This window comes from Triturus cristatus, chromosome 8, assembly GCF_964204655.1.
Source record: "Triturus cristatus chromosome 8, aTriCri1.1, whole genome shotgun sequence".
NCBI classification, from domain to species: Eukaryota; Metazoa; Chordata; class Amphibia; order Caudata; family Salamandridae; genus Triturus; species Triturus cristatus.
The window spans coordinates 274,394,611-274,414,936 of record NC_140591.1 but is presented as its reverse complement, the minus strand read 5'-3'; the positions used below and the strand labels follow the sequence as shown (position 1 = coordinate 274,414,936).

At 49.1% G+C, this 20,326-nt stretch overlaps 1 protein-coding gene across 2 annotated transcripts in view; it reads right to left on the bottom strand.

The window, feature by feature from the left end:
- The window catches only part of CUL5 (cullin 5), a 677,835-nt gene that overhangs the window by 548,070 nt on the left and 109,439 nt on the right, over positions 1–20,326 (bottom strand). For both annotated transcript variants that reach the window (XM_085621507.1, XM_085621508.1), the window contains exon 2: positions 11,893–12,002. In XM_085621507.1, the coding sequence (XP_085477633.1) occupies positions 11,893–12,002 (110 nt within the window). The remainder of the gene's footprint in view (positions 1–11,892; positions 12,003–20,326) is intronic.

The window sequence follows — 20,326 nt, the reverse complement described above, 5'->3', positions numbered from 1 at the left end:
CAATAAATGAGGCCCCAAGAGGGGCATATGGGATCGGGGGAATTCCATGGGGAACCCGTTGGGACCCGGGGCGAGACCCGGTTGGATCGCAACGAGGGCGTCAGTCAATTCTTCTAGAGTTATTGGAGTCTCCAGACGCTCCCGGGCAGAGTCGGGGAGTATGCGAGGTGGAATGTCCACAAGGAACTCCGCTATACGTTCGGCAGAGATCTGCTACTCTCGGACGTATAGGGAAGTAGTGTTTCGCAAATTCTTCCGCTACTCCCGCCGGCGACGTGTGTAAGGACCCGTCTGAACGACGAATAGTGGGTGCGACGGCCGGGGCGCCATCTGCTTGGCACAATCTGTGGAGCATTTTACTGGACTTATCCCCCCCAATGATATATCCGATGTTGCGATGCCTCCCAGATCTCTTTGGCTTCGCCCAGCAGATATTGACACAGTTCTTGTTATGCGAGGACTAAATTGCGGCGAATGATGGGGCAGGGATTGGCACTGAGTTGGGAAGATAGGGACGCCAAGCGCATTTCTAGGGCATCAAGCTGTTCGCGGTGAGTACGTTTCACTTGTGTGCGATAGCTAATTTCGTAGCCCCGGACGGTCAGCTTGAGGGCTTCCCAGAGGGTAGTGCTTGAGGGAGCAGAGGGGCCGCTGTTGCCTAGATAGGTAGTAATCGCTGTATTAAGCATATCGTGATAGGCCGGACTGCGGAGGTGCCAAGGAGACATTCTCCAGTGGAATGGGGGCCTGCAGGAGCACGTGTGGAATTGCATTGTGACCGGGGAATGGTCAGACAAACAGCGGGGTCGATGTTGTATCTGCGAGAATCTATGAAGAAAAACCCGGGGGACAAGAAAGTAATCTAGTCGGGACTGTGACCCATGGACCGTTGAGAGATATGTGTAATCACGCTCAATAGGGTGGAATTCGCACCATATGTCAGCCCAGTCCATTATCGATGCCAGAGTGTACAATTTGGTCGGACCCAATGGTTGGGGGGATTCGAGGATGCGCTAGCGGTCTAATGGCCCCATGGTATCATTCCAGTCGCCACCCATCAGGGTCAAACCAGTCGGAAGGGAACCCCAGACCCCCAGTAATTTTTCAATAAAAGTAGCGCCTAATGGTGGGGGGACATAAATACCACCAATAGTGATCTGTTCTCCACAGATCGTACCTGTGACGAAAAGGAATCGGCCCCCAGGATCTGCCTAAGTGCAATGTATTTAAACTGAACTCTGCGATGGATAAGAACCGCCACCCCCCCGGAGCGCCTCGTGAACGCTGTGTGGTAGAAGTGACAGAAACCGAAGCGAGCGAGGCACGGGGCTTCCGTTCCCATTAAATGGGTTTCTTGTAGAAGCAGGATGTCTGCCCCATACCTCTTTGCCTGTCGTAGAGCAACCCCACGTTTTACCTTATTCAGTAGCCCCCGCACATTCCAAAATACCACCGTTAGGTCCCCGAGAGGGTTTTCGTCACCGGGTGTCATTAGAGTCGAAGTAGAAGCTGAATAGAGCTAGGAGATCTGCATGAAAGACATTATGAAAAATATCCCACCGCCTGCATGTACAAAAACATAATCCTTATAAAACAATGTATCCAAAAGGATAATCCCCCCCACACCCCACCCGACACTACCAAAAACAAGGCGCATCTGTCGCGTGCAAAAAGCAGCGGACCCCCAACTGGGGACCCCCAGATTTCACACCAAAGGATCCCACCCTGCCCTATAACCCTAAGAAAACAGGGAGTGCAAGACGCCCTAGGCTTAACAGCCCGTGGTCAAGGTCCCACGCCCACCCAGAGAACGACATTACTGATATATATTCAACCATATGTAGTGTCTTACAAATCACCATTTGGAGTGTGGAGCGGTCCGAATCAATCATGGCGGTCGCCCAGGGCTCGGTGACACTTTGTCCAACCCCGTCCCCTGCCGCTTCTGGGACTTGTTGCGGCGTGGCCGCTGAGTGCGAGAGGAGTTTGAGTCTATGGCAGATGGAGGGTTCGCTCAGAGCTGTGGGCGCTCATCCGACCATGCGAAGACCGCCTCAGGGGTGTCGAAGAAGTTGGAGTTGTAGATTACTCGCATCCGGGCCGGATACAGCAGCATGTATTGAACTTTCAACTCCCTGAGTCTGCGCTTCACGGCCATGAGGGATTGGCGTTTATGCTGGACCAGGCGTGTGTAGTCCAGAAATACCAAGATTGAGCGAGAGTCGTGTATAAAGCAGTCTGTGTGTCCTGGCGAATCACAGAATAGCATTCCGGTCAGCAAAGTTCATGATCTTTGCAATGACAGGCCTTGGGGCCGCACCCGGGGGAGGGGGCCTCTGCGTCAGGGCCCTGTGCGCCCTCTCAACAACGAAGGCAGAGGATAGGGAGGTCATAAGGCAGGATATCTTTGAGCCACTTGGTGATTAAGTCCGTCATGGATGCCCCTTCACAACCCTCGGCCAGGCCCACGAAGCGCAGATTGTTCCTCCGAGCACGGCCCTCCGCGTCCTCTACCCTGGAGGCAAGTTCCTGCGTGACGACAGTCAGCTTATTTACTTTCTTTTGAAGGGAGGTCACTGAATCTTCCACCGTAGAGACTCTTGTTTGAGCCTCGATGATCCGGTCCACTGCCTTACGAGGATCTTGGCGTAGGAAAGAGACTTTGGATCCCACCGTGCTGATCTTGGCGTCCAGCAAGTCTCTGACATTGTTGATTGCTGCTAAGAGGGCCGAGTTATCTGGGGCCGAGCCACTCCCATCTCCGTCAACAGAACCTCCGGTAGCCATAGTGTATTGGTCCATAGTGCCCTGCTTGGGGCCAGCCCCACTCGGCTGGCCCTTGCCAATTAGGATGGTCGGCCCTGGCTGTGAAGTAGACAAAAGGGGGGCGGTGAGCCCACACCAACTGGGCAGGCGGTCCCCCCCCAGGCTGAACTAGGATGGCAAAGGCCAGAAGGGCACAGTCCCGGATGAAGCACTTGGCATATACAGAGGATCAGGCTGGGAAACAGGGTCTGTCGGTGGGAAGGTGGCCACACCTCCCGATGCACCAAATCAAGCCCCCCCAGGCCCAGGGAGAACTCACATGGGGGGCACTGAAAAGGGCCACGAGCCGTGACAAATCGTGGGCCCTCCGCAGCTCCAGCGCACTAGTCTCCGCTCCCTCAGGGCAGTGTGCCAGTATCTGTAGGCGGTACAGGCCAAATGGTGGGGGCCAATGTAGAACTGCCACACGCAGCAGTTAGAGCGACCTCGGCGCCACCCATGTACCAATCCAGGACTGTAACTGCTGTGTGCTCCTCATAAGGTGGAGGTCCATCCCCAAGGCGCCGAAAGCGCTAATGCGTTCTGCCAGCCAGCCCCAGACCGGGCCGATCCCTCACGGGAGGGAGAGGAATAATGGCGGGGTCACTCACCGTCTGGGTCGTGGCCCGACCCCAAGTGCCCAACCAGCGTCTCGATCGATCTGCCCTACCAGTGTCTGCACTCGTCGGCAGCGGTCGGAGAGGCTACGCTCGCTTGCTCAAGGGGCAGCAAGATCTCTACGTCCCTCACTGCAGAAAGCCAGGCGGCGCCTCTGGACTGGCACCACCGCACCCCCAGCGTGGCTCCAGAGGAATGGTGGCTGCTGAGCAGAGTGGGAGGGGCCGGGCAGCGGACCTCTCACGCCGGCACCGTGCTCCCCAGCCGCGCGGGCTCACCGGGGGCACATGGCACCACTCCCCCGAAGTCCATGCCCCAGGCACAGCCAGCAAGGACAAGGGTGATGTCCAAAGGTAGGCGCCATCGCACCCCCGGCACCGCACCAGTACGAGGGCCGACAGCGATCTCCACACACCGGTGCAGCGCTTCACACAAAAGCAGCACGCCGGGGGCATGGGGCACTCTCATTCCAAGGTCCGATTTCCGAGCGCCGAGCAGTGCCCGCACCGCAGCCCTACACCGCAGTCCCCAGGCCGGCCACAACAGCGAGAGCGGCAATCGACAGTCCGATTTGAGGATCTGAGGCGTTCACTGCAACCACTCCGCCGATCTTCTAATCGAAGAGAACTTCGCACTCCAGAACAGGTGGGGTAATCGACGGAGCTAGGGGAGTATTCTCCAGGCAGGATTTAGTAGGATAATTATCGGATTATGGCGTGGGTGGACGGAGCTCAGCTAAGCTGCGTCCGCCATGATGGCCTGTCAAGCCACCACTGTTTTTTTTAAGGTATTGAAATCACTTGAAAACACTGAAAAAACCCCACCAGAATTTACCAAAAATAGAAACTGAAAACAGGAAAGCCTAATTATAATGCTTCCAATGTGAATATGTATGTTCTAGAAGCTGGAACAATACTAAATAATCACATTCTTAAGACACATGAGAGACTGATGACAGTTTTGATATGGGCTGAACTGGAAGCTTTGTAGAGAAAGAAAAACAAGAGTAAGAGCATGTGGAAGGAGATGTATTCAGAGAAGGCAGACATGAAAAACTGCCCAACACAGTGTAAAGAGCATATGAAGACAACATGTCATAAGGCAATGCTCCTCTATACAAAAATAAGTATGATGGCGAATAACTGCATCAAATTGAATGGCTTTCAGAAAAGCCACCCATCAGCAAGCAAAACAAACGCACAATACAGGGGAGTGTAGAGGGATGTGAACCTCATTCTCAACTCAATTAATAAAAAAACCTCCAACAACTCAAAACTCCTAATAATACTTTTCTCATTCATCCCCTGCACAACAATACCACCCCAACGTAGTAGAGGGATTGGCCAACTGAATATGGAAATACTTTCTGTCAATGCTTCCTGCCTACATAGACTTCTGCTAAAGCCAGAATCACATTCATGATTCTCAAGTACAAATGCTTCGAAAGAATAACTCTTCAAACATCTACAAAAACAAATGTAAATTGCAACCCAAAATGCAACCTACATGGAGTTTAAGAGTGAATCTCAATATGGGGGTGACTAGGAGACAAACAGAGGAAACGGATGACTCCCAATGGTGTGGACCAACTTGCTAACACAAATTCACTGTTCTAAAACACGAATGCAGTTCAGATCAAAACCCATGTTCTAACCCTGGGAATCCACCATTTAGTTCTGTATCACTTTAGTCACACAAATGTAGTCAAATATACCCTGCATTCATGTTTAAGTATGATAGAATTCTTAATGTATAATCCCTACACATGGATGTTGTTTAATAGGACTCACTTATGCCTACCACACACGGTAAAAGTAATCACAGCCACTCGGCCACTGTAATGAAAGAGCAGAACTCTAGCCTACGCAACCACTGTCAGATCCATCCACTTGAAGGTGTACTTTCTCACTATACCTACCAAATTATTATTATATTTACCTTCTCAGTGCCCTCCGACTAAAAGCAATTAAGTTTCCTAGAATACATAACAAAAGCAGAATAAAACAAGCATATATTCACACGCCTCAGAGATATACAAAGCTGATTTGCGAGGGGCGGAGCTTAGCGCGTGATCAAGATGGCCGCGTGAGCCTAGAGCTCCCGAGACCCTCGCTCCCTCCGGCATCTATCCTGTCTATTATCCTGTACTTGACGCCCGGACTATTGGAGAGGATCTGCTGCTGAGGCGGGAACCGTTGTCCGGGTCGAAATCGCCCACCGGAGACCGAAGTTATACTGCCTGGAAGTTTGGGGCCTAATCCCCGCACGGTGCCCGGGACTTGCGTTGGCACTGTGCCCGTGCCCTAATTGAACAACAGCGGCCTGGTCGGGGAGGAGTCGTCGGAGGCGGAGGGGACTTCACTTTCGCTTTCGATTTCGCCTTCCAGTCTCCAGGGCGCCCGGGACGGGGCGTGCGCGGCGCCAGCCACTGGTTGCATGCCCATTTACCCTGTACGGGCCAGGAGATTGTCTACACGGCAGATTGAGATGTCGACCAGGTCGGACGCCGAAAAGCTGAAGCCCAAGAACACCAGGCGGGGCACCTCCACCCAGACTAATACCATGGACCGCTATGCCCATCAGAGGGGGTCCCCGGGCGAATCGGGCCCGACGTCGGAAGCCTCGAAGGACGCGGCGTCCCCCTCCACAGAATTAACCCTGCAGGACATCATGGGGGCCATCGAAGGGATGAAGTCCTCGATTGGGCAGCAATTTGAGACCCTGGCACAAAAAGTAGATGCCATATCGATAGATGTCAACCTGGTTCGGGCCGACCTCGGCAAAACTAATGAGCGGGTTCAGTCCTTGGACCTCAAGACTGCCGGCCTCCTGGGCGATGTCTCCGGCCTCCAGCAGGAAGTCCGTACTCTCCGGGCAGCAAATGATCACTTCGCCCGCCGGTTGGAGGACTTCGAAGGCCGTGCTAGGCGCAACAACGTCCGCATCATTGGGGTCCCGGAAAATTCGGAGGAGCAGTCGGTGGACCTGTTCGTGGAGGACCTGGTGGTGAACCATCTGGCACCCAAAGGCCTTAGCAAGTTCTTCACCGTCGAACGGGCCCATAGAGTTCCTGGCGGGAGGCCTAAGGTGGGGGCCCCACCAAGGCCGATTGTCGCCCGGATCTTTAATTTCAGGGATCGAGATGCCATACTACAAGCATCGCGGATGGCCGGCCCGCTGCCATTCCAGAACACTACTGTAAGCTTTTATCCGGACTTCACTCAGATGGTGCAAAAGCAGCGGCAAGGCTTCATGGCGGTCAAGAGAAGACTGCGTGAGATGGGACTAAAATATGCCATGCTCTTTCCTGCAAGGTTGCGGGTGGTGTTCGAAGAGCGAACTTTCTTTTTTGAGGCACCCGACATGGTCGGAGACTGGTTGGACACTCTGCCCCAAGGGCGGCATGGCGTGGAACGTTCTGGTGGCACTGATGGTGCCGGTGACGAACATTGACCCGGGACTTAAGTACCACGACTCCGATCCCTCCGGGAGGTTGATAGTCCGGGGGGTGGCGGGGGCGGTAGGGGAGCTTTTCCTCCTCTGGGGTTCTTTCCGTAGACTAGTTTTATAAGGGGCGACAGGCACACTGCAAGTTGGGGGGCACTTTAGAGCTTACGCAGGGGTGCAGGGTGGGGGGTGGGTGGGGTTTGTTGTTGGGGTTGTTGTTGTTTTTGGTTCTGCAAGGCGTCATGATGCAAGCTCCTGTGGTTCGGGTCGGGTTCCACGTGGGTGGTGGTGGTCTCCTTACACGCTGGGATGGGGGGTAGGGGCCTCAAAATACTCAGTTGGAATGTGAATGGCCTGGGGGATCGTATTAAGCGTGGGATTGTACTGCAATTTCTGAAGAGATGTGCCCCTGATATTGTCCTCTTGCAAGAGACGCACTTGATTGGCAACACGTGCCATGCACTCAATCGTAAAGGCTATAAGTTTGTTGCGCATTCCGGGTTCACCTCGGGTTCCAGAGGGGCGGGAATACTAGTCAGGTCCTCTCTCCCATTTGAGGTTGACTCTACTACTGTAGACGATAGGGGGCGCTTCGCGGCAGTAGCGGGACGGTGGGAGGGCAGGACGCTGGTCCTGGTGTCGGTTTATGTCCCCCCTGCATTGCAGCCCACTACCCTAGCGGACTTAGAGAGGACATTACTGGGTCTCCCAGAGGGCGTGTTGGTGGTGGGTGGTGACTTTAATGCGGTCGGCTCAGGCCTGCTTGACAGGCACCCGCAGAGGATTTCGGGGGGGGCTCAGAAGTGGCTTCCTGATTTCATAGACACCCTAGGGCTGGTTGATTGTTGGAGAATGTTGCATCCCACACAACGGCAGTACACTTTCCACTCAGGTGCGCACGGCAGTCTCTCCAGAATTGATTATGTCCTTACTTTGGCCGCACACGCTTCTGGTGTCTCTGAGGCCAGGCACATGGCACAAGGTATTTCTGACCATTCTCCGGTGTGGATCTGTATGGATGTTGCCAGAGGAGTGGGTGGTAGGGTGGCCCCAATTAACCCGTGGCATCTCAGAGACCCTGTGACTCGTAGTGCGGTACTTAAGGCGATCGACCGTTATTTTCAAGAAAACCTCGGTTCGGTCACGTCGGCGGTGTCCTTGTGGGAAGCATTCAAAACCGTGATTCGGGGTGAGGCCCTCTCCTTGATTACAGCGGCCAAGCGTCGGAGGGACGCGGAGGTCGCCCAGCTTGAGGCGGAGATCGCAGACCTAGGGCTGGCCCTGGAGGGTGAGGTCACGGAGGAGGCGCTGCACGAACTGAGCCTTAAGCAATCCGAGTACAGGGCCCTCGTGACTGACGCAGCCAAGGCTCTGAGTAGGGAACAGCGGGGCCGTCTGTACGACGTCGGGGACAAGGCCGGGAAATTGATCGCGTGGCTGGACAAGAAGGAGAGGGTCAATCGAGTGGTGCCGGACCTAGTGACGGAGGCTGGCGTCCTGGTCACGGAGCCAGAGGACATAGTCCAGTGCTTTGCGGATTACTTCCGCACGGTCTATACATCCGTGTCGGACAGGCCTGTGGAGGACTCAGGTGCACTCCTGCGTGATCTCGCCCTGCCCTGCCTCTCCGACGTGGACAGGGACGACCTTGATGGCGACATTACGGTCGATGAGATCGCGGGGGCGATCCGTTCTTTGCGTCCGGGCAAGGCCTCGGGTCCGAATGGCCTGCCCATTGAGCTCTACAAACTCCAACCGGACAAGATCGCTCCGCATCTACGAGCCATGTTTGTGGAGGCGCGGGCGACGGGTTCCCTCCCGCTCGACCAGCGCCTGGCAACGATCGTGGTCATCCATAAAGATGGCAAGCCTAGAGACAGGTGCAGTTCATATCGGCCGATCTCGCTCCTTAACGCTGAGCCTAAGATCCTTGCTAAAATCCTCGCAAACCGGCTAGTCAGGGTGATCGGTGACCTGATCCACCCCGACCAATCTGGATTCATCCCACATCGGAATACTGCGTTGAATCTTAGGCGCATTCATGGTGTGATCGCAAGGGTCGGGACGATGCGGGAACCGGCCGTGGTGGCGGCGCTCGACGCAACGATGGCATTCGACACGGTTGAGTGGGCATATTTGTGGGCCGCGCTCGCGAAGTTCGGCTTCGGGCCCGGATTTGTGGGCTGGGTGAGGCTCTTATACGAAGGACCTCTCGCCAAAGTTGCGGTTAACGGGAGGGCCTCCAACCCCTTCGACTTGGGAAGGGGTACCAGGCAGGGTTGTCCCCTCTCGCCGCTGTTGTTCGCTCTCGCCCTTGAGCCGCTAGCGGCATGGATACGGTGGCACCCAGACGTGAGGGGGATTCGCTGGTCCCCCGACCACGAGGACCGCATTTCCCTCTATGCCGACGACATTCTGCTCTATCTTACCTCACCCCGGAAGTCCCTTATAGTTGTCTGCGACATCTTGACTTCCTTCGGGAGGAACTCGGGGCTCACCATCAACTGGGGTAAGTCATATCTGTACGCCCTGTGTGGAGACGCTCCGGTTCCCCCGGGGAATTGCCCGATCCAGATCGCCCGGGAGGGCTTTCAGTATCTTGGGATCTATATTTCAGCCGACCCCACGGTACGGTATGAGCGAAACCTGCTCCCTCCGTTGGCGCGCCTGCGGCGGGACGTGGCAGGCTGGAGGCGGCTGCCGCTTTCCCTCCTCGGTCGTGCGGCGCTCTTTAAAATGATGTCGCTTCCCCGCTTTCTTTACGCCCTGCAGAACACCCAGGAGCTGGTCCCGGCCAGTTACTTTCGGGAGGTTGAGAGTCTACAGCGTTCGCTGCTGTGGGACGGCCGCCCGCGTATAGCGATAGCAAAACTAACTCTCCCTTGGTATGACGGTGGTATCGCGCTTCCCGACATCCGGAGATACTATTGGGCCTCCCAACTGAGCGCAGTCAACCACGGAGTCTACGGTCCTGCGCTTAGCCCCGGCTTCGCTATGGACCGGTGGTTGTTGCGGGGTGGTGGCTACTATAGAGCACTTTATTCAAGGGCCCCGGCTGGATCCCTCACGGGGCCGACCGGGGTGGCGGTGCACGTGTGGAAGGCAGTCACGAACTCCCTGGGGTGGAAGGATAGACTCACACTGGCCACTCCGCTGTTTGACTCGGACATGCTGGGGAAACTCTGGAACTCTAAGGGTTTCGACAAATGGGACCTGATTGGTATCTCCAGGGTGGGGGACATGCTGGCCAAGGGGCGGATTAAGTCGTTTACAGAGCTGCAGACGGAATATGCGCTAGAGGGCACGGAATACTTCCGGTACGCGCAGGTACGTCATGCGCTGCGGTCGGTCCTCGTTGAGGGGGAGAAGGTGCCTGAATCCTCTCCGTTGGAGGACCGGATCTTGGACGGCCATGTGCCGGAGAGCACAATCTCTCTCATTTACAAGAAGCTGGTGAACGTCCGTACCGATCTCCTCCTGGGGGTGCGGGACCAGTGGACTAGAGACGGCCTTGAGCTGGACGATGAGGACTGGCAGTGCGCTGTCTCCTCCCCGAAAGAGGTTGCCATCCCCGCCAGGCTGCGGCTGGTCCAGCTTAAGATACTCCACAGAGTCTATGTCACTGGTCCCCGGTTGGTCCACATGGGTTTCTCCGAGGACGGGCTGTGTAAGAGGGGCTGCGGGATGGTGGGCACCTTTCTGCACATTATATGGGAGTGTGGTGTGATTGCGGAATTGTGGAAGCAGATTCATGTTGTGATGCAGGAGGTCACGGGTATTGCGTTGCACTCAGAGGCGCGGCGCTGTCTCTTGAACGTGTGGGGCCCTACAGACTACGATGCTGCGCAGACTCAATGGGTGACCCTTGGTAATATGGTGGCCAAGCGGGATATTGCACGATTGTGGGGATCCCCTAGCCCGCCCACCCTGGATGCATGGAAGGATAACATGGACTGGTGCATGTTTCGGGAGAAAACAGTGTATTGTGCACGGGGGAGGCCCAAGAAATGGCACAAGGTGTGGGGGGGGTGGAACCAGTATAGGGGGTACATCTGCCTGCCTCCTGCCACTGACCCACCAGAGGAGCACCTTTCCCCCTAGCCCCACTTCCGACTTGAGTTTTGCGGATGAAATCTGATAGAAAGTTAGTGCCTCTGCCTCTCCCTCCCCTCCACACTTGAGGGCTGATCTGATGGTGGATATGGGGCCGCCTCATCGGTGGGATCTGGCGCGAACACATGATGTATATTGCCTTGCTTGTTATGTTTTTCTTTAAAAATTGAAACCTTTTTTCTCTCCTGCATGACAGCTGTAGAAGACTACATATGTTGATTGACGAGCTGCCGAACCTCCGGGTTGTCGGCTGAATAGCTGTGTATCTGAAATATCCGAATAAAGGTTTTTAAAAAAAAAAAAAAAAAAAAAAAAAGCTGATTTGCATATGGCTGATTACTAACTGGAATTAATCCCCAAGTAATTACCAGTGGCTGAGATTAATCCACGTATTTCACCCATTAGTCTAACATCCTGGCATTTCCATCCCAACCATGTAATCACGTATTTCTCAGAAAGTTACCCCTGGCTCCAGTAATTTGATCAGGCTTAATTCCTGAAACACTTTCATTCCCAAAAGCCCTGGATATGTTGCTTTCTGAGATTTGTCTGTTGCTATCATGTTACACTCAAGATGCTTTCATTGGTATATGATCACTTACCATTAGTATGAAATCAGGATTAATCTAGTGCTTCTTCCATTTTGAAAAGCCTTAAAAATGCAAGCGTGTTCCTCGTACGTCCTAGTCAGGCTTTATTTTATTCAAGGTTACTTATAAATGCTCAATTCTCCCACTGAGTTTGTCTTCTTTCCCTCATGTCATACATTTCCTTATTTTAATTTGAGAAACACTTTGTTGCCAATGTCCCATTGGCCATATAAAATTGGTAAATACATTTGGTAGACATTATATAAGAGCTTCACAACTGCTATCCACAGTTTCCGTCTAGAAATGTATTATTACTTACGAAAAAAGATCAAACCACTGCTGCTTTGTGACAGATTCCTGGCGCAGAAGTTTCAGTACAATTGGTCGCATTAAGCCCCACTTATCTTCAAACTGTAGGGACCCTTTATTCTAAAGAGACAAGTTCAAGAAAATGTTAGATAGTGAAATGGCGAAAATTTGCAAATTAACACCTTGATTTTGAGGAAAGTAACATTTTATTAGAACTACTTAATACTGTAAAGATATAGAAAATAACTAATCACTGTTACCAGACTACAATATTTTCTAGGAAAAAAAACCTTTCCTTCTCAAGGGCTACAATACAGTCAGAGACCATGCCAGATATAAAAAGGTAGAAACATATGAACAATGGTTCCCCTGGAAATCGTTCACATGAAAAAAGCTTACAAGGTTAATCTATAATATATATAACCCAGTGGCGGCTGCCACTGGTTAGTTATAGTTAGGATTAGGTTTCCACAGGAAATGTATTTTTTGTGTTGCTAATAACTTTGGCCCCGTTAGACGAATCTCCACTAAACATTCCAAAAAAGTGCTACTTATTAACTAGTTTGCGAATGAAAAGTTTCGGAGTGATCCGTCAAGCAGTGGCCGAGAAAAAGGGAATCCCAATACACGTTTTCCCCATTCATTTTTCAATAGGAGCTTTAGATACAGCTACAGCTCAAACCTGTGAACGAATTTACATTACATTTGGCAGCAAGCTAGATCTTGGTCCAGAAAGAGTGCTTTTCGTGTTTTGGTGCAAATCCGTTCAGTAGTTTTGGAGAAATTAGGGTTCAAAACATTTTATATATCAGGCAGCAGAGTATCCATGGAACTGACAGATCTCAACCTGAAATCTGATTGGCTGGCACCATCTCACCAATGAACTGGTGGCAGCCATCTTAGGACTCTGTCCAGAGTCTTAAAAACAAAAAGACATAAGGGGGCAGGGTAGCGATACCATGAACCCCTAGCCCTGGTGGTGGGGTCCCAGAGGGATTTTATTTATTTTGCAGAGGCTCTGCGAACCTGTGGCAATTTTTTTTTTTTTTAAAGAAAGCAAAGAAAAAAAAAGACGAGCTGAGGGCCGTAAGCAGCGTGGGGTTGACCGCTAGCCCTGCAGCCAAACCCCACCATGCACAGCCAAAGGCGTGCACGGCAGGGTGTTGGATTCAAGTATGGTGATATACTATTACTTTACCATTAAAAAAAAAAAACACAGAAATTCAAGCAAAGATAAAAGTAATTCATAACTCGCACCATACGGCAACTACATCACCCACGCCATGCGCTAATAATTACCCCATACATTAAATCACTCATGCCATCTTTTATGACACCATTGATAATATCACTGCAACATTTGCAATTAAATTATTGATGAGAAAACTGTGCATGGCAGGGGCACGAGTTATAGTTATAAGCCCTAAGGTAATTAACTGTAAGTGGTGAATTTCTGCGTTTTTTAGAGTTTAAAATGTTAAGTTGTGACTGAACATTTCACCTACCTATAACATTAACCATTGTTTTTTCAGTGAAAAGAATCCATGAAGAAAATGAGAAGATACAGAGGGAGTGTGAAGGAGAGAGAGAGAGAAACAGATGAAGAGAAAGAGAGAAAGAGAAAGGAGACAACCAAAGGAAACTAACAGAAAGCGAGAGAGAAAAAGAGGGGAAGAGAGAGAAAAATAGGGAATGTGGACCGAGAGAAAAAAAACAAGGAGGAGAGGAAGAAAGAAGAAAAAAAAAAAAACAGCAATTGAGAAAACTGAAAGAGTTGAACGAAAAAGATTGGAGGAAAAAGGAAAGCAAAAAATCTACACTGGGGTTTAGGAGAGAAGGAATTAAAAAAGGAACGTGATGAAGGAATGAGGAAAAAGAAGAAGGAAAGTAAAAAAGAAGGAAAGGCAAAGAAAGAAATTAGAGTAAAAACAGAGAAGTAAAAAATTAGTAGGAGTAAAAAGAATGGGGGGGGAGAAAGAGCAAGAAAAGAAAGGGTGCAAAGAAAACAGTGAAAGAAAGAAGGAAAAATAAAGACTGAAACCAGAGAGAAGGCAGTCCAGAAGGAAGAAGAGAAAAAAAGTATTGTACAACGAGCTGGGAAGACACAATCTGGTATGCTGTGAAATAGCAGCAGTCAGAAAAATATAACAGCATTGACAGGAGGCGAGATCTGATAAAGATGTAATGTGCATCAGAGGCATCCTGCTAGCACATCGTGAAAGAGCAAAATTCAGTCACTCGAAGTGAAGTTAACCAATTGCTTAAGTAGTCGAAACCACTGCCCCATACTATGTGCTATAGTGGGCGGAAGCAAAATGTGTATGACACAACAACAGACCAATACATGAAGAGAGGTTGCTGAAAGCCCCCATATGTAAGTATATTATACAAATTTCAGTCAAATCAAAAGGTCGTGACTAACCAGATCAACAAAAAAAACAAGCATTTACAATACAATAGGTCACATTTGCGAGAATTTAAGCTATTGTAAATGATAATGCAGTTTTTTTTACGCGTTTTGAAAACCTGCAAAAGGTGCGTAAACATGCACTTTGAACTTCTAGTCCCTGCTTACGAGAAGCAAGGCTGGCAGTAAAAGAGACGCAGTTACTGCCAGCCTTGCTTCTCGTAAGACGGCCCTCATTTGTGTGACTGGGTTAGCGAAGTTGGTATTTCTTCCCTCACACGCCCACCAAAAATCTCCCACATCTAACCTGCTTGAACACTCCCAAAACGGATGGCAGGATGCAGACTGAAACGCACGGCTGAGCACTTCAGATGGGCAAGCCTAAAAAAACGAAGCACCATTCTTGGGAGTCTAAAAATGTGACTTTGTGGAGCAGAGCTTTTGCAGAATATTGAGCCGTCAGAACTGCAGGCTAGTGGAGGTATGAATAGGACATCTGTTGCCAAATGACACTATATCTTGAAAACCATCAAGTAGACTACAAAGTCATTAGACATAAAAAAATGATACTGGTCCCCTTGATCTAGATCTTTGAGAACATCTCAGAAAACATAGCCTTGCAGTATCACAGAAACAGCACTGGCCACGCTGAAATCTGATGGACTACAACTGCTTAACTAGTTTCCTAACTTGCAGGGAATTAACAGATTCTTAACACACACAACAGAGGTGGCTGAGGGATAATCACACAAGACCAACGTGCAAATTGTTCGAAAGCCAAAAAGAGCTGAAGCTCCAAACGTGGAGTTATTGCTTAGAAACGGGTTCAGTAGCCATGTTGCACCACAAGGTCAATTCATCTGCACTGTGGAGTGGGCTCAAAAGATGCCACTATTTCTTTCTGAGCCTGGTTCTTTACCCAGCCCATTAGTGGTGTGCTGCTGAGCTACAGAATCTCCTACTCCAGAAAGCTTATTAGAATGATTGCTGCACTTTTAAAGGTGACCGTTCAGCATGTTTGGTCTGAGTTACATGCTGTATTTGCAAGTCCAGAGAATGCACTTCTTTAAGGATCCGAAGATGGCTTTATACTAGGCTGAGCGATGGGATGTGACAAACGGTGTAACAAATTAACAAATGACCCAGCAGTGGAAAAAACAGAAAGAATATGCCGAGGTATGTTAAAAGATGGATGTGGCTGTGATGGACTGTTCAGAGAAGACAGCCATTTCTGCTCTTCCCGGCGACTAATACAGCAGAATTGGGGATAGCATACTGATTCAGAGGTGTCAGACACTGACAGTCAGATGATGCCCCAGGTCACACCCACAACAGCAGATGTTCAAGGATGGTAACAGGCAACATTAGCATTCCATGGGTCACCTAATACCTGGCATTGGTAACGCTTAGAAACTGTACGACTGGTGCAAACACTTTTCTCAAGGCAGGCTCCTTGCACACTCTTGACCCATAGGATGAGACAAGGGATTTTTCTTATGCATTCATACTCATATTCTACCAGCTCATATTCACCATATTATCCTTTGGCGAGTGCTTATATATGGTTACTTGTTTTAACTTGGTTGCGGTGTTTGGGCAGCAAGCGCTGAACAGGCAGGCAATTTGAAGCCCATTATGCAACACTGTAGGGACGGGGTCTGAGAGAAAGTTTCGGCAGAAAAGGATAGCATGCAACATGTCAGACAAGTCAGGTTTTGTTCTTTCATATACATTAGGTTGCCTGGTTAGACTGTCATTGTCTATGAACAATGAACTTTCTAACAAAATGACAGGGGATACACTAAAGTGGGATGCCAATTTACCTCGCTCCAACCCATTTGGAAGGTGTACAATAACAGTCATTCAATTCTTACAACCTAAGCCCAATTTGATTCTCTTCGATAAAGCTCAATTGTTAGTAAAACTTTTAATTTACGTGCGTGGCCAGTGCTGTGGACGTGTTATGGGCAGCGTGCTGAATCTGTTTTTTCATTTCACAGTTCTCTTCTTGTAACACTGCAAACTACGAAAAATAAAGATATACAAAACAAGCATTTGCAATGCAATAGGTCTCGCATTTAGGAGAGTTTAAGCTATTCGCATTGTAAATGACAATGCCCTTTGCTTAAAAACCAAAACATAAATAAAAGGCAGTCATTTACAATGCCAATAGCTCAAACTCGTGTAAATGCGAGACCTAATGCATTGCAAGTGCTTGTTGTTGTGGAAGTAATCTCTAACAAGCATTGGCAAAGCCAATAGGTCTCGCCTGTGGGGCCTTTTAAGTGTTTAGCAAGAGTTACTGGTTTAGCCATTGTGTTTAAGCCTAAAAGGCTGCAAGGGCTGCGACACTGTTAGTAGCCCAGCAGGTCCTAACTCAATAAAAAATAAATGATCCTAATAAAAACTGTGTTTCTCCTGTAAACATTCCATCCCCTGAGAAAGTTTTATTAAATATAAATAAATTCATATCACATGATCCTGCAAGCTAAGCACAGTCACAAGTACATATTGGAAATCAACTGCAAATGCCAAGAGTGGTGCGCGTTTAGTTCTGCTGTGAGCAGTGTGTTGCTCTGAGAGGGCTGCCTGCATTCTGAGACATGTGTAGTTGTATTGCATATGCTGTTACACAAACACAAGTAGGGCTGTGCATATGAGCAGGACTGTGCACTGTAATAACTAGTGTACAACAAGTCTTGCTTCACTGTTTTGTAACTACTGGGCCGTGTATTTTCTTAGAGTTGCACCTCATACATAGTGTGTGCGTGTTTACGGGGAACTCAGATTGCAGTGTGCAGTTGTTTGCACATTTAATGAGATGTGTAATGTTAGGGATATTCTGCTGTACACTGGGGCTGCTAGGGCTGTGTGTGAGCATTCACTGGGAGCTCCGATCGTTGTGTAGAGAGTTGCACTCTTATTGCCGCAATGCAGTGTCAGACATTCTGTTGCACACTAGGGCAGAGTGCACCCACAGACGCCTTTGTCCGCAGAGAGATGTGTGTGCACCCAAGTTTTATGCAGTTTGTAACGATGTTGCGTACTGACATGCAGTACTGGGTACAATGTCATGTTTTGTCAAGTAAAGGCTATGTGTAATGCTGGTAGCTGTAAACAGAGGTGTGTGCATGTTTATGCTGCTGCACTTGTGAGGCCGGTTTACTCAGAATAAATGTGAGTGTCATCTTCTGCTGTGCTGCACTGTGAGGGCTCTGTGCACCGCCAGTCCATGTTTACTAACTGCAGTGCAGACTGTCACAGGGACTAACAGAAGGCTTGGTCAATGGTCATATGAAGTGCTGTACGAAGGGTCGCATGCGCTCTCAGAACTGTTGCGACGTGAACTGATGGTGCCTGCACTTTCAAGTGTTATGCACATGGAGGGCTCAGTGTACTGACAGTGGTGCGGGCTGGAAAGACTCACAGTGGGACACACTGATGTCAGCTTACACTATCAGTACAACAAAGCAAGATGAGGGGTACGTTGTCTTTATTTGCACCAACGGCTGCATGCACTGTCAGTTGTGCATATTGAGGGCTGTATGCACTGGCAGTGTGGCTTGCTGAGGGCTGTGCATTGAGGGGCACACAGGAGGTACAGAAATGGAAGTGAGGCAGAGAGAGACGGCTACAGAGGAAGTGAAGAGATTAACCATAAGCGATGACGCACACCGCGCGAAAGTGAAAGTGATCGCGATCAAAATGCTACCATGGCCGTCCTACAGCTTGCGTGCATGTGCGCGGGGCTTAATGAGCATGACGAGGAAAGCCATATGGCGCCTCAAGTTAATGATTTGGTGAACGAGAACCATTGGCATCACTTCCAACTTCACAGCCTTCAGCACGTCTACATGGGTCCATTCCTTTCAGATTTGGCTTTATTGCACGCATTCTAGAACTTAAACATACTGTAAGGAGCTAGTTTCTCATTATAGTAAGCATTTGTTTGTATAGACTTCAATATATAAGGCACGTTAAATTTAAGTCGACATGTCTGTTTTCATTTACTTCTTGCACACAATACTAATTTGGGCAGAAAGAAATACAGGCGCTGTGATCTGTTCAAAAGAATTTGTGTTTTCTGTTAAAAGGAAAATAATGATAAAAGATAGTGGTGGCTTCTGTTTCCACGGCATTCGCCTCTCACCCACACCAAATATGGCAAGCTATTATTTAATTTAGAGAGCCACATATATCTCCCATGCTTTAAAATCCACTGTCAGGTGCCACCATTTTATTCTTTCAGGAAAGCAGCAGAGTGACAATTTTGATTACAGTACGGCCCCCCGCTCTGGTCTGGCAGTGGCATCCGTTCGACAACTACAGGCATGTACGGTTACTCATAAGGAAAGTAACTTAAGGCCTCTGCCAACCATTCACCTGACAGTAATAAATGCATGGGAATCACAAAAGCATTAAATAAATAATTAAGCGCGGCCTCTATAGTTAAAGCGGACGCGCTATAATTGAAATAATTTAAATATATACATCAGTAAAACCAGAGGACCTGCTGAGATGTCGTGGGTGGAATAGGGAAGATCATTAAAGAAAAAAAAGTGCTTACCAACTTATGAAGGAGACTGTGTAACGCCACAAGTAAAAGATCCAGTCCTCATGGGAGGTAACAAACGGCAACAAGGCGGTAACAAGGAGGGACTAACAAGCCTCATAATCAATCGGAAGCCAGCATTTACCAAGGACAATGACACCAGCCAATGAAACATATGGGGGGGGGAGAGTGGGCGAGGCTTCCACAGCATACTCTACTACAGCATGCCTCGCAGAGCGAGCAGTGCATGTGCACTGCCGTGAGGTTCCACTTAAAAATGTACTGGTGGTCTAGGATAATGTTCTGCCATTTAAAGGATTCACAAGGTAGTCAAGAGGGATATCAATCATGCACAAAGCTTCCCATCCAGTGGCAAAAAAATTGCATGTCTTGGATGGGATTACGCAGTCGATGAACGATAACAAAGTTACATAATTGTGTGTATTCACCCCCAAACTCAAGGAAGAAACTATGGGGAAATCAAAAAAAATCTGATACTTTCTACACAAGGTCCCTTCATCAGTCCTAATAATGGCAGGAAATTGCAATGACTTCATGGAGGTAGGGTAGGAAATATGTAATCAGATAGTTTCGGCTGTGGGTGAATCCTAGTATTTTTTTTTTTTACATCTTTTTATTGAGGTTTGTCTAACAACATAAACATCTCAGTCAGGGATATCCCTATTTCACTCTCAAATTGTCCACTGCTTGAGTTCCCCTGCCGCATAACAATCCCACCATTACTTGCCCCACCTCTGTCCAAACAGACATCTTTGCTGCCATGAAGATGCCTTCCGCTGTAGGGACTTCAACTAGAGGTATTGCATGTGCATATTAGATATGTGAAGTTTTCATCACACTTCATTTGCACTAGCGTAAAACTACTCTACACAGTTTGGGCTTCCATTGGGGTTCTGAGCGTAAGAAATCCCCAGAAATCAGCACTACCTTTTTAGGACCTCAAGGCTGTTATGTGGTGAATCACGGTAGACTTGCAAGTTTTATTAATGCAATTGACTTTAGGGGCATATGGCGATACAAATGCTGCACAGCAGCTGTATTCTTTACATTGCAATGTATATAATGTGTTTTGTATAATTATTTATGCCCACTGATGAAGTGGTCCCTATAAAAACAAACAGTGGAGTTCTTGGCTTGGGGAACTTCTGGTCACTTGCCTGTACTGGTACGATTTGAGGTCGGGCTATATTCAGGATAGGATCTGGAAGCTAAATGTTTGGGAAGAAAGCTCTGCTCCGTGGCTATTCGTCCATTCTACACAAGACAACTATTGGGCCAAGGACACAGAGATAGCCCCCTTCAAGAGTTCCAGAAAGTGATATAACATCAATGGAGATGGAACTTACTGAAGTGAGATGGAACTTACTGAAGTTAGAGCAACAAAGGGTCAGATGCAAACGGAAGAGGTTCCTGGTCCAGATAAAAAAATTTGAGCAGATAAAAAAACCTTGGACGAAGTTCTTG